The 24,766-nt window shown below is 36.8% G+C and overlaps 2 protein-coding genes across 31 annotated transcripts in view; one reads left to right on the forward strand and one right to left on the reverse strand.

The window, feature by feature from the left end:
* Positions 1–1,265: 1,265 nt before the first annotated feature.
* AHP1 (histidine-containing phosphotransmitter 1) lies at positions 1,266–3,835 on the forward strand. Of its 2 annotated transcripts, XM_006830217.4 has the most exons (6): positions 1,266–1,552; positions 1,642–1,772; positions 2,010–2,078; positions 2,517–2,588; positions 2,708–2,780; positions 2,864–3,835. In XM_006830217.4, the coding sequence occupies exons 1-6, from the start codon at positions 1,493–1,495 to the stop codon at positions 2,912–2,914; spliced, it is 456 nt and encodes a 151-aa protein (XP_006830280.2). In that variant the 5' UTR covers positions 1,266–1,492; the 3' UTR covers positions 2,915–3,835. The 2 variants fall into 2 exon arrangements, with proteins under 2 accessions (XP_006830280.2, XP_088709320.1); XM_088853194.1 differs by lacking the exons at positions 2,708–2,780; positions 2,864–3,835 and having other exon boundaries at positions 2,517–2,592.
* A 2,145-nt stretch (positions 3,836–5,980) lies between these two features.
* LOC18427682 (protection of telomeres protein 1a) overlaps positions 5,981–24,766 on the reverse strand; it is a 30,718-nt gene continuing 11,932 nt past the window's right edge. For 5 of the 29 annotated variants that reach the window (XM_088853197.1, XM_020663208.2, XM_020663209.2 and 2 more), the window contains 7 exons: positions 22,155–22,231; positions 21,981–22,066; positions 19,997–20,281; positions 19,786–19,862; positions 12,472–12,530; positions 11,415–11,573; positions 5,981–6,443 (listed from right to left, as the gene is read on the reverse strand). In XM_088853197.1, coding sequence (XP_088709323.1) covers positions 6,240–6,443; positions 11,415–11,573; positions 12,472–12,530; positions 19,786–19,862; positions 19,997–20,281; positions 21,981–22,066; positions 22,155–22,231 — 947 coding nt within the window. In that variant the 3' untranslated portion in view covers positions 5,981–6,239. The remainder of the gene's footprint in view (positions 6,444–11,414; positions 11,574–12,471; positions 12,531–19,785; positions 19,863–19,996; positions 20,282–21,980; positions 22,067–22,154; positions 22,232–24,766) is intronic. The other 24 variants (XM_088853206.1, XM_088853202.1, XM_088853203.1 and 21 more) reach the window with 10 other exon arrangements.

The raw sequence follows: 24,766 nt of genomic DNA on the forward strand, positions 1-24,766 counted from the left end.
AAGGCAAAAGAATCGGTATTATCCCCATCATGATATTAATAAGGGCCTGTTTGGACGGACGGCTTATTCTGTTAAGTTCCGCGTGCTACCAATTAATGTGGAAGTCAAAATAATTGGGAGTTTGGTCTACCTCGCTATTCGAGAGTGTCCCGACCACGCTCACCATAAATTCCTTCTGCCCCTACCGTTCAAGACCGCCTTGATTCAGTTGGCCATAAAATCCCTTGCCACCGATGCTAATTTAAAATATTTTCCTTAATTGAGAATGCTAGTGATAACACAGCACACTCTGTTGAGACATGCGAACAAGTCTTAAATGCATAGTAGCACGGGGAAGCATATAAAAAGACTGTTTGCCTTTGATACAAAGAAAGTCAAAATCGCCCATAGTAATCAAATATGAAATCAAACAGCTGGAGGCTATACCATTTGACCGTGCTCCAAATTTGTGAAATCGTGCGGATCATAAAATCCCCGGCTAATGATGCTAACTTAAATATATTCTTTAATTCAAAATACCAATGATAAAATAGCATACCCCACAGAAGCGTGCAAACGAACCTTAAATGCATTGGCACGCTCGCTGTATCCACGGGAAGCATATAATGAGACCATTTGTCTTTGGTACAAAAGTTAAAATTAGCCCCAACAATCAATATGAAATCAATGGGCTATTAAGCACGCCCCAAATTCAAGAAACTTGTCCTCAGAATTGATGCAAAGAAGGGAAGAACCCAACCGCCCGAGTTTTCATCTGACGGATTGAAATGTGTGACCGTTGCGTATGAAAGACAGGCATATCGTTTATAAATTGTTACCTATTCAAGGAAATCACCATTAGTAGCCTCTAACAGCATGCTGGCATTAACATGAGCTGAGAGAGAGAGTAAAGGGTGGCAATTGGCCGGGCCGGGCCTGGCCTAGCCCTTGTGCCAAAAGGCCGGCCCAAACAGGGAAAAAAAGCAAATGAAGAAGAACACAAAAAAAACAGGTCGGGTAGATTGGGCTGAACTAAACTGGCAGTAGCCTTAGCTCTAGTCCAAGCTTCGGGCCATAATTTGTGACCCAAGGCCTACAGTGTTAGAACGAGCTGCCGGGCTCATTGCAAGCCCTAAAGAGAGAGATTGGATTCTCTCCCTAAAAGGCTTTTGCGGTCAATAGAGAGAGAGAGAGAGAGAGAGAGAGAGAGGGGCACGCCAGGACACACTCTAAGGGGAAAGGTTGGTAAGCCCCTTAAAAAAGGGGCACTCTTCCATCACTTATTCTTATGCCCAAAAAACGCAAGAATAGATTCATACTCTCTCTCTCTCTCTCTCTCTCATATGCCATTAAATTCGAGGCTCGATTCTCTCCTTCTCTCTCTCATTGCATTAAATTTGACGTTGCCCTTCTCTCTCTATAAATCCTTGATGAACACACATGACTTTGGTACCCCACCACTCCCTCTCTCTCTCCAATTAACTCTTCTCTCTTCCTGCTGAGAACACAGAAAATGGAAGTGATTCAGTTACAGCGCCGCCACATCGAACACATTAACTCCCTCTTTCAGGAGGTTAGCACACGTCCTTTCTCTTTCTCTCTCTTGATTTTTTATGGTTTTTTAGAAGAGTGAGAAGTTGGCTTCCGTTATTTTTTGTGCAGGGGTATTTGGATGATCAATTCACCCAGCTCCAGCAGTTGCAGGACGAAGTGAACCCCGATTTCGTGGTCGAAGTTGTCTCTCTCTTCTTTCAGGATTCGGAGAAGCTCCTCACTGATCTGGGCAGGACCTTGTAAGAGATACCGTGCTTCTTTCTCTCACTAACTCTTTCTTTTTTTGCCATATCCTTCCCACTTGACTTTTTTTTTTTTTTTTTGCGTGTTTTCGAGTTAACCATCTGGTTTTTCATGGATGCTAGTGATTTTTATTACTCTTTATTTTTTTTTCATGGACATGGCTCTTATTCTTCATCTTCTTCTTCCTCTCTTTCTCCTTCTGAGTTTGAAACTTTTTGTTTTGGTATTTGAAGGGAGGCACAACCAGTTGATTTCAAGAGGGTGGATGCCTGTGTTCATCAATTGAAGGGAAGCAGCTCTAGGTACAATACTGTTGCAATTTTGCAAAAAAAATGTCTCCTTGAGTAGGGAAAAGGCCTTCCTTTATTTGTCATCATTTCATGGTACCCATAGATCTAGTTTATATCAAACATTTTATTTTCAATCTTTATGGAACTTAATAAAAAAAAAAAATGTTTTTCTTTTTTGTGAGCCATAAGAGATCTAATGCACAAGTGCCATAGAGAGAGCAAGTTTCCCAGAAAAAACGGAATTTCTTTATGTCTGCTTTAGAGGCATTAAACACAATATTTTAGTGGTTTTCCATGAAATTGAGTAAATCATGAACAACCCAATATCGTCTAATAAATTGTGAACTATTCTCTATGAAATTTGGGGACTTGTGAAATGAACATAGTGGTTTTAGTAATTATGAACTCAATGTATGAAATGGAGAAATGATATGAGATGGGTTGTTGCAGCATAGGAGCACAGAGAGTGAAAAATGTGTGCATACCATTTCGTGTCAGCTGTGAAGAGAAAAACAGAGATGGGTAAAATTCAAAATTTAGCTTTGTTTTTTTTGTTCTTCTATTTCACCTGTTTTGTGGGGGGGGGGGGGGAGGGTTTATATTAGAGAGAGAGTTAATGAATTCTTAAATTCTCCGCACAGATGTTTGAGGTGTCTTAGGCAAGTCGAACAGGAGTTTGTATTCATCAAGAACAAGCTGGAGACACTCTTCAGGGTAAGTAACATATCTCGTCTCTCTAAAGCAAGTAGAGTGTGATTGACTCTTTAAGATTGTGACCCCTGCTATGCCAATTGCAGCTGGAGCAGCAGATCTTGGCGGCTGGTGGTTCCATACCAATTATAGGTTGAGAGAGAGAGAGAGAGAGAGAGAGAGAGAGAGAGGAGGGAGTAACAAGAGGTGAGAGAGAGAGAGAGAGAGAGGAGGGAGTAACAAGAGGTGAGAGAGAGAGAGAGAGAGAGAGAGAGTGTGTGTGTGTGGGAGAGGGAGAGGGAGAGAGTGAGTGTGTGTGAGAGAGAGAGAAAGAGTGAGTGTGTGTGTGGGAGAGAGAGAGAGAGTTCGTGTGTGAGAGAGAGAGTGAGTTTGTGTGTGGGAGAGAGAGCGTGGGTGTGAGAGAGAGAGGTGTTGGAGTTGCTCTTGGTTGAGAGAGAGAGAGAGAGAGAGAGAGAGAGAGAGAGAGGTGTTGGAGTTGCTCTTGGTTGAGAGAGAGAGAGAGAGAGAGAGAGAGAGAGAGAGAGAGAGAGAGGTGTTGGAGTTGCTCTTGGTTGAGAGAGAGAGAGAGAGAGAGAGGTGTTGGAGTTGCTCTTGGTTGAGAGAGAGAGAGAGAGAGAGAGAGAGAGAGAGGTGTTGGAGTTGCTCTTGGTTGAGAGAGAGAGAGAGAGAGGTGTTGTGGGATTTGGAGTTGGTGTTGGTTGAGAGTGTGAGAGAGGTTAGTTTACACATCAAGAAAGGGGTGAGGGTGAGGAGAGAGAGTGAGTTATTGTTGTGTAATGAGCATTCCAAATTTTTATAGCACAATATGTAAGCTGCTCTCTCTCAGAAGTATCTAGAAGGCAATCTGAGCAATTTGAGAAGTCCCTATAATTGAGGCTTCGTTATATCTGAAATTTCTTCTTGTCCTTGATAACGTGCTGTACACAAATAGACAGACAGAGAGAGAGAGAGTGGGAAGAAGAAATGGTACTCGATCCTTGTGTTTTTCTTTTATGCGTGATAGAGATGAGAGGAATAAATAAGTGTGAAGACTGAGAAATAAAATTTGTGTTTTGAAATCCATGTGTAAGAAAGATTCTAGTCTCTTTAGTTTTGTTTACTAGTGTAGTGGCATGCCGATGGATGTTTCCTTTTCTTTATTTTTTTCTTTCCTCTCTCCTCTCTCCTCTCTCCTCTCTCCTCTCTATAAAAATGATTCTGGGCTGCTTATATTTGTTTATTGGTGCCTTGCTGATGCTTCATTTTTTTTTGTCCATTCTCTTCCTCTCTCTCTCTAAAGATTTAGAGAGAGAGAGAGAGAGGGGTAGGCAGTCGTGGATATGAGTTGCGTGGGTTGTCCGTCGTTTCCTGATTTCTTATTTCCGGTTCATACTTATCCCGGAATCCATTAGCTGTCTCTCTCTCTCTCTCCATCCATGGATGAGAGAGAAAGTAAAGTTGGAGTGGAGAAAAAATTATAAGAGGCAGGCACTGGCCTTGCCCAAGGCATTCAAAGTGGAGAATAACTTTGGAAAAACCTTTTAGATGGCTTTCAAAAATTAGCATGGAATATGAAAAATGTTCTATGCAGCTTCATTAAAGACTTGTTTGAGACCTTGAATAAAACTTATTTACCATTTGGACTATGTCAGTGTTTAAGTCAAAAAGTTTACCATAAAAAAAGCACAGCCATGTCTCAAATCGATTCCACAGCTCTACAATGGTTTGATATCCGCCACGAATTATGAAATGCAATGTATTTAGAGAACCTGTAGACACTTAGAAAATAGAATGTCCGAATAATGTGATTTAACATATATCAATTTTTAATGTTTAAAATCCATTTTTTTTTCCCAAAACATAATGACCGAGGTTGAGATAGTCTATTCGAGTGCTTCCCATATGCCAAAACTACAGCATCGTGGCCTTGTTGTGCGGTTTCATTTTTATCGTGAAGCATGGGCCCTATGATTTTCATTTTATAACAAAATAAAATAATATTATTTACCGTTACCTTGGTCATAATCAATGTGGACATTAGATGTGAAATCAGACATCTAAGGATGCACGATGATTGCAAAGTCTCGTAATATTCTTTTTATCTCGACTGGAGAGATGGCACAACAATTTAAGTTTATGCGGTTGTGGTGCTTGTGAAATTTATATAAGAATAAATACCTAAAAAGACTTATTTTTTAATTTGAATAACTGACTTTGGTTCATGAAAATGGCCGACCCGATTTTCTTTTTTTTCTTGGTTTTTTATCCCCGTAATGAGATGAACATCAGTGCAAAATTTAAAGCCCCACATACCTCAAAATCTTCTACAACATTCGGAAGGAGTTGCATACTATGAAACATTTATTATTATCATTATGATGAGGATGTCACAATCACTCATAGCCATTAGATATAAAAAAAATTGAGTGATTAACAACACTTATACCTACCCAATTTAAATGAAAGACACCAATGATACCTCCTACTAAAATTAGATTTGTCTCTTTGTTAACATTTCCTTGTGCGTATAGTAATTGGGTTTTTCTTTTTCCGTAAAGATTTCACTTCTTTGCCTCAACTGCCATGGGAATGGGACAAAGAAAGTTGTGTTTGTGTATAAAAAATTGTTTCAGGCGGGGCTAGACCGCATTTCTACAATATGCGATCCAAATGTACAAATCATCCATCTTTACATCCATCTTAAAGATGGATGCAAATAGGTGGTCCACCTAAAAACAAGTGTAACTTACGGTCCAAATATTTCTTAATATAATTATTATTTTAAGTTTTCAATTTAATTTTATTTTTTCATATTCATGATCTCCATGTTAAATATTATATATTATTTAAAAATTAAGATCAAATTATATTTAAAAAATATAAATTTTTGCCAAGCCCTCATTTTTGCAATATGCAAGATTATAGGAAAAAAAACTTATCAATCTATGAGCTGATGAAATAATATAAACCCAATATCCCAGATTGAATGTAGAACAATCTAATGATTAACAATTGATTTTCGTACCTGAATTTTAATATTTTTTTCTACAAATCCAAATCACATAAGATTTGAAATGTCCACTCTTTCTCATTTATCTTTTGCAAATTTTTCTTTTAATATTTTTATTAAATACACTTATTTTTCAAAAGTAAATACTTTAAATTTCAAACGATTTGAATTTGTAAACAAAATTCAAATACGAAATACAATTGCAACTATTGGATTGGCCAAATTCAATTTAGACCATTAGACATTTACTGTAGCCGTTAGCTAGCCAAACAACAAATGCATCTATTAAGCATGTACTGCAGCTGTCAGCTACCCAAACAGCAAATGCATCTATAAGCCCCTTTAGTGAGGCACTCAAACAAAGCCTCATAAAAGTAAAAAGCGATATTTACAAAATATTATATGCAATTCCCGATGGGAGTGGGATTTCTATACAAAATTACATGATTAAACAAATGATAGAAGGCACAAAGTCATTTAAGCCATTCGATCTTGCGGATAATGTATTGCCTAGCTCCATCCTGATAAGCCAGCAAGTCTATCGTGTGTGCCATCCATGGGACACCAGAGTCCCCATCTCCTGAACCGGGACTTCCAATTGTACCAAGCAACATTTTCATAAATCTATCGAGCATAAAAGGTCTCACAGCTTCTGCAAGTTCCTTAAAACTTTTATCCTGGAGAAAAAAGAGAGAACTTTGATAAGCAAAACACATCGAGTTCTGCATTCTCGTTTATATCAAACACATTTTCGAAGCTTTATTGGTCAGTAATCTCCTCTACTTCCAACAAAAAATTGCAATGGTTTGACATAAAAGTACTTCTTTAATAAGGTACTTAAGAGGTGGAAACTAGAACAGAGAAAAAATTATTCCAAAAATCTTTATTTCAATCCTGCTTCTATCATTGTAAATTGAGACGACAGCGACTCCTTTCTAGGTTATTTGAAATTGAAATGAAGGCAAATATCTTAAGAATTAGAAAGTTTTATGAGAGATATATCTAAACAGTTCATTATGTGATGAAGTTGCCAGCACTTTTCAAGCACAATAGTGCCTATGAAAAGATCTCCTGAAGCTACTGAAAGCTACCATATTCTTCGTGAGAAAACTATAGCAGTACTCCAATGGACAATATCTTTCAGCCATGATACATGCATCTTGTAACAATGGACAATATCTTTCAGCCATGATACATGCATCTTGTAACAATCTAATACTCAAATAGATGGATTAAATGGTCATTTACGCTGCAAGAAATTCTAAACAAATTTCACAATACTTAGTTCGAGTATAATCTCGTTTTCTCCAGACAAACTGGCCTGCCATTTGCCAAAATAATCTTAAAATTTCCAGCTTATATGCTTATCCAACATAAACCTAGTATTCTTCCTAATAAAATTGACTACCAATCAACACAAAGTTCTAGTCTTAGACATCATGAAAGGCAATGGTTACATGCAACTATGTTTTCTCTCTCTACCCATGGACATGGATTTTGAAAAACCAATAAATTTTTTTTTTGAAAAGGTTAACATTGTATAAATAATGGGCAGTGATTTCATGCAACAGTTGTATCATAGTATAATGCAACAACACTTCTAGAAAACCATGTTTGTGGTATTTGTATGACCAAAAATTTTGCACACACACTCTCCATCTCAATAATCAATCCCAAAAAAAAAAAAGTTCAATTTGAATCCTAGATATAGTCAAAATGAATACCCTCCAAACACGAATGTAGACCATTCATTTGGTGAATTTCAAGATCTTCACCTTTATAAACTCAAAATCATTTTTTTCTTTTTTAACATTATTCATCTAATGATAATAAAGCCATCCAAAAAAATTGGAAATGAAAAAATCTTTCTAAGGCCTAGATCTAAGCATCTCACCAAACTGAACAGCCTATGTTAATTGGGCTAAAAAAATACTATCTAGGTCCTGTTTTCAAAGTTTTCTTTTTTTGTGATTGTTCATTAGAATGAAAAGAGTGTATATTTCGAAATTTTGATCAAACAAATGGCCATAACATGGTGGTTGAAGGTTGTTGCATCATATTACCATACAACCGTTACATGAAATCATTGCCCATAAATAACAGGGATTGTCTACAAAGAGACCATTTATTTTTATACATGGAGGTCACAATCATTCTTGTATCTTATATTTCAAAATGGGTGGTTGTAAAAGTCTCATTGAATAGACACAAAGTTCCAAAAAAAACAAATCTCGGACTTCGTGACTCACCCCAAGCCATCCAATTTAGAATCTAAGGAAGTAAGAATGATTGTGACCTCCATGTACAAAAGATAAATGGTCTCTTTGTAGACAATCCCTTAATAATAAGGATGTACAACTACAAAAAGTGGCATTCCACCCAGAGGAGCAACATACAAAAACCACCAAGATGGGGGCCTATGTCCAAAGATGCCATACATCCACTGTACGAACCCAAAAAAGAGTAGCGAGGAGCCACGATCTCCAAAAACTGTCAAGAGATTCCCCCTCCGTCGGACTGCATGGCCCCTCCTTAGCGAGGGTGTCAACAATGGAGTTGGACTTGCACCATATATGTGTCCAAGAGGTACATATACGCCTGCAAATGTCAAATTTTTGTAAAAAATGCAAGCTTGTCTCCAAGGGTGAGCAACATATCCTTATGCCCAAGCCATGACACCTGGATCCCCCTCGATGATAAGAAGATTGGTCCAAGCAGGGTTGAAAGTTCTCAAGCCCTCGAGTAGGGTGAGGGATTCTCCGCAGTGATGCTATCAATGTGGCTGATGGATTTGGAGAAGGACATGATGGTGTTGCCAAGGCAGTCCCTGACGATGCCCCGAATGCCAATTGGCCTAGGGTTACCAAGGAAGCATCCATCGAAGTTAAGTTTGACGTGGCCTGGTTCGGGTGGCCTCCATAATGAGGCTCAAGAGACACATGGAGTTCTAAGGCGGCCCAAAGCTTGCCAGTTCTTTAAGTGTTTGTGATTCTTGGCCCAAAAGATCACATAGTTCTTATCCGCTCCTTTTGGACCTCAAAAAGGAGCCTTTTCTCCACAGAAAATTCTACGGTTCTGCTCCTTCCAAGTGACCCACAACATGGCTGACAATGTGGCCATGGCAGATATTGGAGCAGGCTGAAGAGGAGGGGGACCATTTGTGGGCTTACCCAAGACCCCCCGAAGAGTTGTAGGAATTCCCCCCACAATTCCTCGGCCACTATGCAGTGGATGGAGAGGTGGGTGCTGGTCTCCTCTTCACTCAAAACACATCATGCACCAGTTAGATATAGGCAAACCCATCCTTTGGAGTTGGTCCGCAGTCAAAACTCTTTCAAAAATAGCCAAGGAATTGAATATTTGAATTTTTGGGGAATAAATGAGAACCAATGTTGGGTTTTGTGGTCATTTAAAGGACTTATGAGAACATGTACTGAAAAATACATAGTGAAATGCTGGCTCCGGTGGGAGTGAGGCCCATTTTGGATTGTGAGGCATTTCTAATGCCTAGACACGCCCGAGCTTTGATTAGCTATGGCTCAATGTGATATCCAATAACCCATAGTCCTGGGCACGTGTGAACACAACCGATAAGAGTTTTCAAAGTGGGGTTATCCCTTGATGAGGTCAGAGTTGTGCCTAGGACAATTGACCAGGGACATGAACTTGACCCCTGACAAAGGCCTAAATCCTCATCATTACCATCACACAGCATGTACACTAGATAGCCGTCCGTGAAGCGTTCATTTATGGATAAGAATGTGCGACGTGTACATGCACAGAAAAAACGGCTCCTTACAACATTGGACTGTGTTGCAAGAACCCATGAAGCATACTACTGAAATATAACCTGGACTTGTCCTCAGAGAGAGACCTGTAATCCATGGTCTAGAATCGTATCTCCTGCACTTTATTGGCTAACTTTGATAGTCAAATCATGAACCCCTGCGAGAGGTTGTGGGTCGTGGGATCTATTGGGTTAGTTTGAGAAGGTGCAGTAGAGTCCTCAGTATTTTTGTCGTAATCCTAACTCTATAGATAATTAAAATGAAGATTAATTAATTTTCAGATAATTAAAATGAATATTAATTAATTTTCAGATAATTAACATAAATTTTTAGACCTCTCTAGGTATTTTTTATTAAAAAATGATTTAAATAAAGAAAAATCAATTTTCTAAACTTATTTTAATCAGAGAGTAAAATCAATTATTTAAAGACTTTATTTTATTATCTGAAAATATTATTTTAATTATTGGGGGCCTATTGGGGGACCCATTGGGGCTCATTGGGCCCACCAATATTTAGTGCATGGGGCCCACATGGCCCACCCATGGGAGGTGCACCCCACCTCCTCCAAACATTCCTATTTTGTATTATGGCAATTAAGCCATGGGTAGTTTTGAGTTTTTAGGAAAGTATTTTGTGTAGAGATTTTGATTGCTTTCAAAAGGGAAAATGAAAGGAAATAAATAGAATTCATTTATTACTTTCCATTGAATCTTTCATTTTCAGATCTGTATTTTTGTTTTATGGCAAGCAAGTGAGAGTTCTTGACAATCTTATTTGATTTATATTGTATTTGGACACTTTGTAAGTGACTCAGGTGGCAATACAATAAAAAAAAGATAGAAAAGATAGTCACTTGCCCAGTCACATAGTCCACCTTTCAACCAGGCTCTAACAAGTTGGGGAGAGGGTTGGGTGGTTAGGTAGTGAGAGAAGTGAAAGGTAGAAACACGAGATGGAAAACTTACCCGAGGCACTATTTGCACACCCATGCTTCACATAGCATAGAACAAGAATCTAAATGTTGTCGGACTATGATGATAATATAAAAAGAAGATTAAGTTTATCGCAAAGCCCAAAAAGAGAGAGAATCCACTAGGTACTCAGCCGAGTCACGAGTCAGGTCGACGCGCTTAGTCCCAAAGCCACTTGCCAAGACTTAAAAAACCTGGATGTCCTTAGGAATACCCTGTTTTTCATAGGACTCAGCATACTAGACTCATCGAGACTTGGTTAAGTCCTATATAAGACTCAGTGAGTCTTCAAAAGATTTGCCCCAGCCTTTTAAGAATTGATTTTCCCAAAGGAAAAACTTTGGGACCTGCTTCAACCAGGTGGACTTGGGGGAGTCACGAGTGTAATGGGGAGTTTTTAAACAATGTACATTTCAATCGTTTATGAGTAAAAAAGATATCAAGACACCCATGAGGGCCTTGTTTAAATAACAGTCAAAAAGAGGAGCACGAACACTAAACCTTCTTCCCCCAACATCATATCTATCAGTTATAAAAAAATAGAGATATTATCAATTAGCATAGAAAAACAGAGTGATAATCAATTAGCATAGAAAAACAGATTACTTTATTTTAACCTGGAGGAGAATATAACATGTGACAAAAGGCAAGTATGCCACATATCAATCATACAATGAGAAATCATGGTGCACAGAGGCCTCACCATATAATGAATGATGGCAGCGAGGATGGGTGAGTGCATTGGACCAATCTGTGAGGTCCAATCCAATACCATCAAATCATCTCAATGGACAGTGACGAACTAATGAACTATGCTTCATAGTAAACTGGATTGCAGTATCTTTTATAGGTAAGAAAAGAGTAAATATAAAATAAGAACTCCCACCTTCTCTGCATCAAAGTATGCATCAATTCGTGCAGTTGGGTCCTCCAGAGTCATCTTCCAAGCATATTTGGAAAATCCAGGTAACAGAGCGTGGATGTCTTTAGCATGAAGTGGGTGTCTGCCTACTACTCGAACAATACATGTAAATGTGTCAGGGTCCTGCAGAGAACAAGATGAACTCTACTTCAGAAAATGGCTCACACCACAGTACATCATCAATACAAGCAACTAACAGTTCTTCAAATAAGTATTCAACTTCCTATTTTTCTTCTTGGGTTTTTCAATTGGGTTTGTATGATTTGCAAAAGTGAACATACAAAAAAAAGCACAAAATTTTGGCCTTTTCTTAGCCTGGAATTGTACTAATTCACACTGTTTATGATAATAAAAGTCCAATTCCATTCTCAAAAAAATATTGGCCCATCTATAATTCATATATTAATAAATGCTTCACTAGCTCATATTTAACGATATTCCAAAGTTTCTTCTCTTTTTATTGATAATGATACTGTATCATATCCAAACAAGAGGTTCTTTAAAGTTATAGATCAAGCATTAAGACTATGAATGTGTCCTTTTCTAAATTTATGTCCTAGGCTCAAAATACATTTAAATATAGTTCTAGTTGTTGGAAAATTCTCTAAGGTCTATCCTTGAAATTCATATCATGTAAAAGCATGAAGAAACCCAAGTAAAGAAAATCATTATCAATATTTTATCAAATGGAAATATATACAATGAGACCATTTATTTTTTATATAGGAAGTTCACATTCATTAATGACTGTTGGATGCGAAATCAGGTGGTTGAGGATGTATTACTGATTGAGCACAAGTCCAAAATAAAATTTCTTGAATGTTGTGACACTCCAATCTATCGGATTTCACATCCAATGGCTAAACATGATTGTGACCTACTTGTACCAATAATAAGTGGTCTTATAGCATACAATCCCTTATCAAATTCAATATATATATGTGCATGCACATGCACAGAAACAAACAGATACACGTGTGTGTGTAGACACAAATATAGGGGGCAAGAGGAAGAGAGAAACCTCTAGATGCGTAAGGATTTCCCTAAGTGTTGGGAGCTGCTTACGTTCTCCATCTATCCCTGGAATGAACGAGGAGAAGTTTAAGTACTCTAAAGATAATTTGGCCAACCTGAAAACGAGACAGCCACACACACACACACGCACGCATACGCACACGCACACGCACACGCACACGCACACGCACACGCACACACACACACACACACACACAAGGGAAATCTTTCAAAATACACCCAAGAGATTAACTATTTACCATTTCACCCACAAGTTTTGAATTAATTTCAAAGTACCCATCAAAATACACATAATTTTGCCTCACTGAGGGTATTGCCTGTGATACAGCAGAATGTTGGACCAAGAGTCCTGTAGCCGACCCCAACTAGTTGGGAAAAGGCTATGATGATGATAGTAGTAAAAGGGTAAAATATTAAAGGGTTTTGTTAGGCTACACCACTTGGTGGTCTATACCCTGAAAGTCCTCAACATTTTTTGACACTTAAATACCCTTGAATTGTAATACAAATTTTTCAAGTAGGGGCATTTTTGGTCATTTAGAAGGGTTGAATAGATATTTCTATAAAAAAATAGTATCATTCTATTGGTAGTTAAAAAAAAAATTAATGCATCTTGTGGTTGATGTCACACACATGTCGGTAATGTCATTGTCCACTATTGTTAATAAATGATTTTATTTCTATTAGGAATTTCTACTCTACCTTTGACTAATTACTTGTAAAACCCCTAGAAAAAAGTTACTAAACTATAAGATAAGGATATCTAAGTGTCCAAAAATGTTGAGGACTTTAAGGGTATACACCACCAAGTGGCATAGCCTAACAAAACCCAATATTAAATAGTGAAACGTTAGGTGTATTTTGATAAATTTCCATATACATAAAGTATAAATGGTACTTGTCAGTGGAATCCAAAGAAAAACGATACCCCAAGAATGGGCTGCAATACCAAAGTGAACACATACCCCCTAACTTCAAGACCAAAGAACCAAATGGTATTGTGCCCCCTAATTTCAACTATTTCTGCCACGGTAGTCTTCAGTTTTAGTGCCAAAGCAAATAAGTTACTATGCAAGCACTATGGGGAAGTTCCCCATCCAAAGATCAAGCCAAAAACTTCTATCCCCCACCCTAATATTCCATTCAAAACATGCAGGGCCATTCATTAGTTTTGAGAATCTACCCTTGCAATCATACAATGTCAACAACCATCCTGTTTTAGCTATCCCATTTTTGTTTGCAACAACCTTCCTCCAAATGTGTCATGTCGGTGTCCCAAATCTCTGCCACCACTTAGCAAGAAGGTCTTGTTCACTTCTTTCATCTTCCTAAAACTCAAGCCCCTTTTACTCATTGGACCACTCTCTATACTACCCAACCAAGTGAATCCATGCTTCTCAACCAATTCTTGCCAAATGAAGTTTCTCATCAATCATTTTTTTTTTCGAGCAAATGATGCAGGTTGATAATAGACACATCATAGATGGGTAAGATTGAAACGGTGGATCTAATGAGGGTACTTATCAAATTCTCTTCAGAGGCATCTTCATTTGGCCCAAAAAGGTAACTGTTTGGCACTTCGATGAATTTGGGGGAAGCTTTAGTGTATATTTAGAATAAAAATATAATATAGGACAATACCAGAAATTATAGAACTTAAAGCAATTTCTATGAATTTGATTGAAAAAATTCACACACTTTTTAGCTGTCTAAAAATGTGGATCCATTATTATCCATTTATCCTTCTATTCATTTAGAGAGAAATAGATAGCTTTTCTCGTGTGGCTATGTTCTCTCACTAAAATAATATTCTCCTCTGTGAAAGGAGGTATAATCTGAAGGTACTCTTGAATAATTATAGCATGTGATGCAATTAGTACAAGCTACAATTTAAAGAACATTTTTAAGAAAACATATACCGCACAAGCTATGCCTTAAAAAAGTTGTAGCTTTAAAAAAGCCAACTAACATGGCAAGTCAAAATAAATAAAAACCATGTTTTGAAGTGCATTTTGAAAAAAATATACAAACTTTAGAACAAGCTATCTTTTAATAAAGAACTTAACTGAAACATAAAATTTCAAATTTTCAATTGTTCTTTAGCTTCACTTTGGTTGAGTCCCTCAACTTGAAGACTTCAAGAGGTTTGCCCAAAGCAAAGCAAATTTAATAGCCTCCCCCGGATCAGTCCCACATACAGCACATTCAGCCAGTACATCTAGTTAATCAAATGGAACAGAGACCCCCAATAAAATGGTTTTCCCCATATTAACTATAATACCTGAGGCCACTTCAAAACGCCTTAAGAATAGGCATAGGCTATTCCTATGTGCACTAGCTGCTCGTCATTATTGTTATCTACCATAGTTGGGTGACTTAGGATTGGTAACATATATCAATGTCTCATATGTCGATCGTCCTCTCTATCAGTGTTTCAAAAAGCGTTAGGCGGCACCTAGGCAGTCGGGGGGGTCCAAGCCACCCAGCGCCCAGGCGAGTGCCTAGAACCTAGGAGGCCTAGTATCATTTATTTATTTTTTAAAATTTTCTCTCTCTAATATAGCCTCTAATGGGTTTTAGGTTTCAAATGAACCTAAAACCCACAATATTGCCCCTTTAATACTAAAAAAATAACCCAAAAATAGCCTCAAGGAGCCGCATTTCTACCCCTGGGAGCGGCGTAGGCCCTGGGCGGCCGCCAAAGCGGGTTCAGGCGGGCGCCCAGAGATATCAGCCTAGTTTGGCTGCTTAGGCCTGAGCAATGCACCCAAGCCTTCTGGACCACCTAGGCACTGGGCGGTCCGCTTTTTAAAACTATGCTCTCTATACAAAAGAGGATGAATTTTAACAATTACAACTATCACGGATTCAATATCCAACATCTGTAGCACCTGGGAGTTCTTCATTCATAAAGTACAATCATCATTTGTACAAAGTAAACAAATCCTCCATAAGTTCACTTGCATGCTTCTGCATGTATGGTGCCTCTCTTTGTTAAGATTTACATTATGTGAGAGCTGGAAGGTTCCGTCTCACGTAAAAATGCCTAATAATTCACCAGATCTTGATAAAACATAGTCAGATATTCATCTTTGACAATTCATAAGCACGGTTTTATTTACGAGAGATGGTGTGAGGTTTTGTTTATTGTATACTACATGCCTTACTATTCATCACCAAGTGTCTGGCCCTTGATGGAGCAGAATGGCGGACCAAGATTTGTGTAGCCGACCCTAAATAGTTGGGAAAAGGTTCTGATGATGATGACATGCCTTACTATTCATCACATATTGACCAAACAGAATCACAAATCCATCTTTGCCAGTTCATAAGCTTGGTTTTATCAGTTGTGCTAGGGATGGCATGAGAATTTGTTTATCGTGTTGCACATCATAGAAATAACAATTTGTCAGAACTTAGGACATCAAAAATAAAAAATACACCATCTATTCGCTTGTTAACAAATTAACGATATGTATTCATTTAGGATTGGTACACAATGAATGCCTAGTTGTTACGATCCATACCCACAACATCAATGGCTATTACACTAGTAACAGCAGTTTCATACCTACCTATTGAATGGTTACCTGTACGTGCCCGACATATCAGTGTCAGTGGTAGTACACAGTACAGTTGGGCCCCGAGGAGACAAAGTTCAGCTATATCCTGCTTGTTAATATAAAGTACATCAAGATTTTGAGCCCCTATTTTACATAGTTATGTATAATAATAAGGATTGTGTGTGATATTATAACACTCATTAAGGATGAGTAGTGCCTAATTTTTAAGCTTCCGGTTTGTTAGTTAGCTTACATTATTAGGTAGAATTATTCCCACATGATATATGTTACACTTTGTAACCGCAATTTCATACTTACCTATTGTACGGTTACATGTATGTGCCCGACACATCAGTGTCAATACTATTACACAATACAGTAGGGATCCAAGGAGACACAGTTCAGCTATATCCTGCTTGTTACTATAAAGTACGTCAAGATTTTAAGTCCCCATTTTCCATAGTTATGTATAAAAATGAGGATTATGTGCAATATTATAATACTTATTAAGGATGATATGTCCCTACACATCAGATATGTAACAACTAGATCTCCAGACCTGAAAGTGTCGGTGGCTAATTCCACCTGCAATATCTTTGTATCTGTTCTTGAAGAAGCAAAATTTGAGGAGCATTGTAGAAAGATGTAAAATCTATTCCTATCCTGTTAACATGTCAAAAGAAAACCAACGGTTGTAACATAGTATAATGCAATGGCACTTCTAGAAAATCATGTTTGTAGTATTTGTATGACCCCAAATTTTGTACACACACTCTCTTCATCTCAATAATCAATCCCCAAAAAAAAAAAAGTTCAAATTGGACCGTATATATGGTCAAAATGAGTCCCCTCCAAAAACGAATCTAGACCACTCATTTTGTGAATTTCAAGATCTTATACTTTATAAACTCAAAATCATTTTTTCTTAATTAACATTGTTCATCTAATGATAATAAAGCCATCCAAAAAAATTGGAAATGAAAAAATCCTTCTAAGGCCTAGATCTAAGCATCTCACCAAAATGAACGGCCTATGTTAATTGGGCTAAAAAAATACTTTCTAGGTTGTGTTTTCAATTTTTTCTTTGGGGAATGATTTCATGCAACCGTTGTATAGTAATATAATGCAACCATCTTCAAAAACCACATTAGAGACATTTGTTTGACACAAATTTTTAAATTTACACTCTTTTCATTCTGAAGAACAATCACAAAAAAGAAAATTTTGAAAAAATTCTATAAAACGTTTTCATTCTAGCCCAATTAGTATAAGCCGTTCATTTTATTGAGATGGTTAGATAAGGGCTTTAGAAGAATTTCATTTATTCCCAAAAATTTTATATAGTGTTAGCATCATTAGATTAATAATGTTAAAAAAGAAAAAAGTGATTTTGAATTTTTTAAGGCCTAGATCTTGAAATTCACCAAATGGATGGTCGAGATTCATTTTTTGATGGGTACTAATTTTGACCATATTTAGGGTGCAATTGAATTTATTTATTTTCATAAGATTGATTATGAGGATGAAAAGAATGTGTGTGCAAAATTTGGAGTCATACAAATGCCAAGAATATGGTTTTCTAGAGGTGTGGTTGCATTATACTACTTTACAACCGTTGCATTAGGTCATTACCCTTTACTTTTGTTGTGATTGTTCATTAGAATGAAAAGAGTGTATATTTCAAATTTTGGATCAAATAAATGTCTATAAGATGGTTTTTTAAGGTTGTTGCATCATATTAATATACAACGGTTGCATGAAATCATTGCCCTATATATATATATATATATGGAAGATACTACAAAACACCTATAGGTGAAAATGAACAGTGATTTCGCCTACTCTCAACACCGTCCAAAGTTCATCGCAAGGTCATGATGGATCGGTAGAGTTTTCTTTTTTTTTTTTACAAAATCAAAATGATTTGAAATTTGAGCATGTGTTCATCAAAAATAGGCAAATCTACGAAAAATATCAAAAACATATTTTACATGAAATAAATTGACCAAAATACCCCCAAAAAGTTTCAAGGGTATTTTGGTCAAATGTTTTTTCATTTATTATTTTTTTAAAATTTTTATTGGGTTCGTCTCACTAAGATGTACACACGCTCCAAATTTTAGACAATCGTGACCGTGTAATGAACTTTGGACGGTGATGAGGGTAAACAAAATCACTATTCATTTTCACCAATAGCCGTTGGAAAGACTTTTCCTATATATATATATATATATATATATATATATATGGGAGAATTTGAGGTTAGCCCACCAGCTGATACCTACAGTGTATCAATCTGGGTCAATCTGACGGTCACGACAACATTTGGTAATATAATTTTAATATTATTCTACAATCCAAATCACATGAAATTTGAGACGTCCATTCTTCTCATCAAGGCCCACCTAATAAAAATATTTAAAAAATAATTCACAAATACTAAATTGATCGAAATACCCCTGCAAAATTGAGGGGTATTTTGGTCAATTTATTTTTTATGAATCATTTTTTTGATATTTTTATTAGATACTCCTATTTTTAAAGAACAAATGCTCAAATTTTCATATGATTTGGATCTATAGAAAAAATTAAAATTCAAATATGAAATGTAATTATGACCATTGAATCAGCCTAGATTCGATGGTCAATTTATTTTTTGTGAATCATTTTTTTGATATTTTTATTAGATACTCCTATTTTTAAAGAACAAATGCTCAAATTTTCAAATGATTTAGATCTGTAGAAAAAATTAAAATTCAAATATGAGATGCAATTATGACCATTGGATCAACATAAATTCAATCTGAACCATTGGGCTAACACTGTAGTTGTTAACTAGTGGCCTGACAGGATCTTTTCCCTATATATATATACTCTCCACATGTTTGTACCTCACCTTTTTCTATTCTTGACCAAATCCAACAACCAAAATTCACATTAAGCTCCATCCCAGTCTTTCTTTTTGAAAGCAAGCAAGCCTAATAATCCTTAATAGAATAAGACATGATTTAATTACCTTGACAATAAGAATAAATATTTGGTTTCAAATGATAATGCACTGTCAAACCAAGGTCCAGCGGAGCACTATAAAACAAACATGATTATTAAACTCTAAATTGTACCATAAGTAACAGACATTGATGGGAATTATAGCTAAGATAATGATAGTATGGTCTCTCGTGATATTGTCTCAACATGTAACTAGCCCTTCTACTAGACTTATCTCTACAATGCCTTTCTCCACATTAAATTATGAGAAGAATTCTCATAATATTCCTCTTATGCTTTAGTGGCTTTAAAGTCCAAAAGACGAGTGCTTGCTACACATGATCTTTTGAGTCTCAAACAAGCTCCACATGATAGGTTTGATGGATTTCAATAGAGCATAAGTAAAGATAAAATTCTTCAAAGGGAATAGCCCTTTATTGCCAGATCTGCTCTTGAGGTTGCTTTTTGAGGGCTGGGGAAGAGAACCACTTACAGTGTTTCAGATGTTTGCACAAAAGACTTTGGGTATTTTAAAATCTTGAAAAATAAACAAAATAGAGATTTGGCAAGAGAAGCCCGAAGAGTGCTCAAGTACGCCCCTCTTTTGTCTCCATTTGAAGGCCAAATCTGAAAACTTCAGCTTCTTGGACATAGAACCACAAATATCATGACATGGTTTTTACTGAAGAAAGTCAAATTGCAAGTTCACAAAGACAAAAATACCAGAATTTCGTATGTGAAAAACTTACTTGCAACATAAGATTGTCGAGCGAAACAAAAAGATGGCATCCGCCCGAAAGTTGAGGAAGTCCGTTGTTCATAAGAACTGATACATTCAAAATACACAACTCTTATACAAACAACTCTTATACTAGCTTTTCAAAAGCATTTTACATTAGAAGAATACATCAAACACCAAATAGGAGCCAAAAAATTGCTGATCGGAAAATAGAGAATTACATTTGACAAAAAACCACACGATAATCATCCACTGATAAAGGACAGATTTTACTCTTATCCACCACAAAACCTTCCCAGAATCCCGATCTTGGATAGAGTTTAACACCACGGAACTTAAACCATGGACCCCAATTCCATCGCTGTAATCGTGATTCAAACTCCGCAAACCACTTGCCAATATTTAATTTGATTACCGACCCTATAGAAGGAAACTCTCGTATTACATCCCTTGGCAAGAAAGGCCAGCGTTCCAAACAGGTTTCCTGAAGTGCTTCACCATCTTGACTGATGATGAGATAGTATTAGGATCCATGGATTGATAAAGACAAATACTAATAGAAACAGCTTTAGATTTGGAACCGGAAACATTACCAGGCCAAATATATATGAGTCTACTAATACACAAGTGTGAAAGTAAGTAGTGCTTTGAACAAAAACTGAATCAATCATGTAAAAGACAGAACCACAGATTTATGAATTGAGTCGAATGAAAATCATTCACAGGCTCACATCAGAAAACACAATTTACAACAGATAAGCATCATTTGGATGATAGCAAATATTCTGCAGAACAATATTTAGGGGATTTCTGTAACATTTTTTAAGCTCAAGGCTCAGATACAAAATACCCATCAGACTTACATGGGACATTTTCTACTTCATGAGTGCTTACTTTAAAAGGTTGAGTTCATTACCTAAACTCTATGAATATGAAATTATCTAGGGACAAGTAGTACTGGTAACATGAAACAGGCATCCTTGACAATTTGAGGATAGAAAACAAATATTGTTATAAAGCCATCCCATGAGCAATAACATGAGCCTCTTAGGCACATTGTGTTAGCTCCAACACTGTATCAAACATCTCCCTTCTCCAAAAATGTCTGGATGGATGGAGATCTATGGAGGAAGCATATATCTTTTTGAGAAATGTTGACTATGGGAAGCATATATCTTTCCAATAGATTACAGAAACTATTGTCCATTGCATCAACACCATAAGGTCAAACGACAGAAAGTGATGGAGAGAGAGTTGGCCCTGCCATTAGGGGCATGTCTTGTTCTGGTGGTGTCCATTTCATAAGAGCGATTGCTCCATGGAAAGTGCACAGAAGGTTAAATACTTACGCAACTATCAATGCTGACATAATGTCCAACAAAGCCTCACTTTGTAAACATTTTCCATGCATACAAACTAAATTCAATGAGCACCCAGTCTGTGGGCAGCCATAACACCTAGTCTATAATGAAAAATAACACCTCACTTCATGTGAGCACCCTTTGTAACTATCTTAGTAAGTAATATATTGTCACCCTTTCTTTTCTTTTTTTGAGAATGAATATATTGTCACCCTTTCAAACAACAATATTGCTATAAAAAGGGATACAGGACAAAGTTGAGAAAAATGTGCAATGTTAGGTATAAGGCCTTCATTGTTGTCATGAATTTGCTTTTATAAAAAAATATGAACTTCCAATAAATATAGGAAAATAACATGAATAGGAAAAACAAATATTGTTATTAAGACATCCCATGAACAATAACATGAGCCACTTAAACAAATTGTGTTAGCTCTACAACGGTATCAAATATCTCTCTTCTCCAAAAACGCCTGAATTGATTAAGATCTACGAAGAAAGAATATAACTTTCCGATAGATCACAGAAACCATAGTCCATTGGGTCAAGCCCATAAGGTCGAATGATGGACAATGATGAAGAGAGAGTTGGCCCAACCATTAGGGGCATGTCCTGTTCCGGTGGTCCCACTGTCTCTACATCACTGTCCATTTCATAAGAGCGATTTGCTCGACGGAGAGTATATAGAAGGTTGAATAGTTTCACAATTCTCAATGCCGACATAACATCCAACAAAGCAGAGTCACTGTGTAAACATTTTCCATGCAAACCAACTAAATTAAAAAATCAAGTATGTTGTTGTATTACACACTGGCGCAACTTAAAATATAAGTAGAATGCTTACATTAACTCCGAAATTGGGGGAGCATCAGTTCCATCCCACACAAAAACATCGGTACTTTCTTCAGAGACTCGATGTGAATGAAGAATCTTTTCCAGGGAAAGAAAGCATATAAAATCAACTTAGCAGGGATTGTGATTTACAGGAGCAAATGAAAGTAGTGTATGCAAAAGTTACCTTGCATACCAAATCGACATCCTCATTCTTTTTCACATCCCCAATCTTTTTTAAAGGAAGCACATATTTATCATTACCTAAACAATAAGAGTCATAATTTTTTGGATCATAATCAAAACCAGATTTTATTTGAACAATAAACACTGCAGATTTCCATGCAAATGTACACTAAACTACTAAATGCGAGGAACAGCATCAAGTTATTTCTGTCACCAGGCTATTCTATAATGCATTAAGATTTAGGAACAAATTGCATGGTGATCTATATTTAAGGAATACTTTAGAGGGCTACTAAACATGATTAAAAGTATTATTTTAATATACTAGTACGAAACACTTTAACAGAGCAGAATGGTGAACCAGGATTCGTGTAGCCGACCCCAATTAATTGGTAAAAGGCTATGATGATGATGATGATGATGATGATACTAGTATGAAACACTTTCGCAACACATTTGTGTGAGACCGTTTTCTAACCAAGTTTATTTGGAAAAGGCTGCATAAGTCAACAAAATGTGACTAAGGTAAAAACAAAAACATGTTTGCCTTGGTTCATCATTACTTGGTCTATCCAAACTCGCCCACAAATAACTGCCTAGGAACCCAAAAACAGTTTTGAAATGGATGGAAATGGTCTAAGTGATCCAATGTTGACATATTATCCTTATTACATGATCTTCCGAATTGACACTGTTTCCACAGGTCGGGAACCTCAAAAGAGGCAGAGGAAACACACAGTGGTAAGGTCACGGCGGAAATTAAAATAGCACCTTAGCTGAGGATTAACCATGATAGAAGATATGGATACTCCAAATAAAAATAAATCAAAACTGTGTGCAATGGGCAATTTGAAATAAAAGGTCATTCCCAGTCTTTTCAATTTCTCTTACCTGTTTCAGCATGGTCTCCAACTTTTACAAATTAGGAAGATGACCCTAATAAAGTTTTTCTTCATAAGACCTTAAAATAATTTCCGTTGTTTCATTGGAGAATCTAAAATTTGGAGAGCTTAAAAGGAGGAAAATTGGAAAAGATCTAGGAATTTTCTAGATCAACAGATAGATAGATAGATAGAGAGAGAGATGCAGGCAGATAGTCACTACCATTTTGATAAGTTTGGGCTTTAAAATTACCAAAACATAGAAGAACACAGAAGAAAGTTGCATGGAGGAAATCTTGCTTATGGGTTCTAATGGGTTAGAGTTTTAATTACAGACTACAGACTTTTTGAAAAGTCATACTTCTCACTTGAGTTTTTATTTTTTTTTAAAATGGTAACTTTTATAATGTGTAGGTACTTTCAAAATTCTGACGAGCAGTGAGAAGGCAACCCACAGGCCGGGTGCTCCAACTACAAAAGGAATGATATTAAAACAAAACCAAACAATTAAGACAAAGAAGAATATTAACAAGGACCCTAAAAAGAATGGAGACAGGGGGAAAGAGAAGAAAAAAAGGTGGGAAAGGGGGAGAGAGAGATGGAGGGCTACCGGGTGCTCAAAGAGGAAGAGGGGGGAGAGAAGCAATACAAGTAAGGTGATCAGAAAATATACTCGACCAAAATGTGACAGTCCACAGTTCAGATGTTCAAAGAAGAAGACAGAGGAGACAGGCAACCCACATGATGGGTGCTAAGAGAGATAGAAGGGGGCAAGGAACCACCCCCAAGACGAGTGCTCCAAAAAACAGCCAGCAATCAGAGAGGGAGAATGCTAGAGCAGAGCCTAGAGATTAGTATAACAAATGATTCTTCAGTCTAACGTATGAATTTGACTCCCAAAAGCACCCCATGAAGCACCAAAATGGCTTCATGAAGTCAAATTAGCCTTACATATGCCTGACCTGAGGTCCGCTCAGAAAATGAACCTATCAACCTTCGAGTGAAATAACTTGGAGGAATGATCAAGGGAGGACAATAAGCCTATGTTCCAAATTTCATATTATTTTAATCTTTGGCACCCTTTCAAAAGTTCGCCAGGACAATTATCTGGCTGGCCACCTAACCACAGTTGAAGAATCGAAACTGCCATTTTCTATTTGTTTCAACTGAAATTTTGTGAGCAGCTTGAGAGTAACTCAGAAACTCACAGTCCAAATTTCATGTCATTTGAACACCATTAAGGATATCTACCAAAGTTATTGACGGTAAATATTTTGGTTGAGAAGCTTGACTCCGGCAAAGAAAGACAATAAGGAGGCCAAAATGACATCCATTCCAAGTGAAATTTGGTGGGCAAGTGGAGGAATGTCTCTGGAAGCTGTTGTCCAAATTTCATCTGATTTGAACACTGATTGAGGATTTTATGAAATACGAAATGGTTGGCTGTTTGAGTAAGCCAATTGAACACAGCAAGGTTTGAATGAATGATCAGCCTAATGATCTCATATTAAGCTAAAATTTCGTAGGTTGGGATAAAAAGGTCTTAAAAATCTTCAGTTAAATTTTTATTCAATTTCGATATTGATAAGGGTTCAATTGAATCAAACTTATACTTCTACCAGTTTCATGAGCCCAGCTGACATCTAAGTGCAACCATTACCACTAAAACCCACCTTAATCACGTCATTTAAAGCTCAAATTCTGTGAGTTTACATAAAAACGTCTTGGAAAT

This window comes from Amborella trichopoda, chromosome 12 (genome assembly GCF_054954075.1).
Source record: "Amborella trichopoda isolate Santa Cruz 75 chromosome 12, AtrichopodaSantaCruz75HAP2 v2.0, whole genome shotgun sequence".
NCBI lineage: Eukaryota > Viridiplantae > Streptophyta > Magnoliopsida > Amborellales > Amborellaceae > Amborella > Amborella trichopoda.

What these genes read in the sequence shown, in the direction of transcription:
- AHP1 (XM_006830217.4), top strand. Translation starts at nt 1,493, where the DNA reads ATGGAAGTGATTCAGTTACAGCGCCGCCACATCGAACACATTAACTCC. An exon ending in ACTGATCTGGGCAGGACCTT is followed by an intron (nt 1,773 to 2,009) that starts GTAAGAGATACC and finishes TGGTATTTGAAG; the next exon opens with GGAGGCACAACCAGTTGATT. An exon ending in AGCTGGAGACACTCTTCAGG is followed by an intron (nt 2,781 to 2,863) that starts GTAAGTAACATA and finishes TGCCAATTGCAG; the next exon opens with CTGGAGCAGCAGATCTTGGC.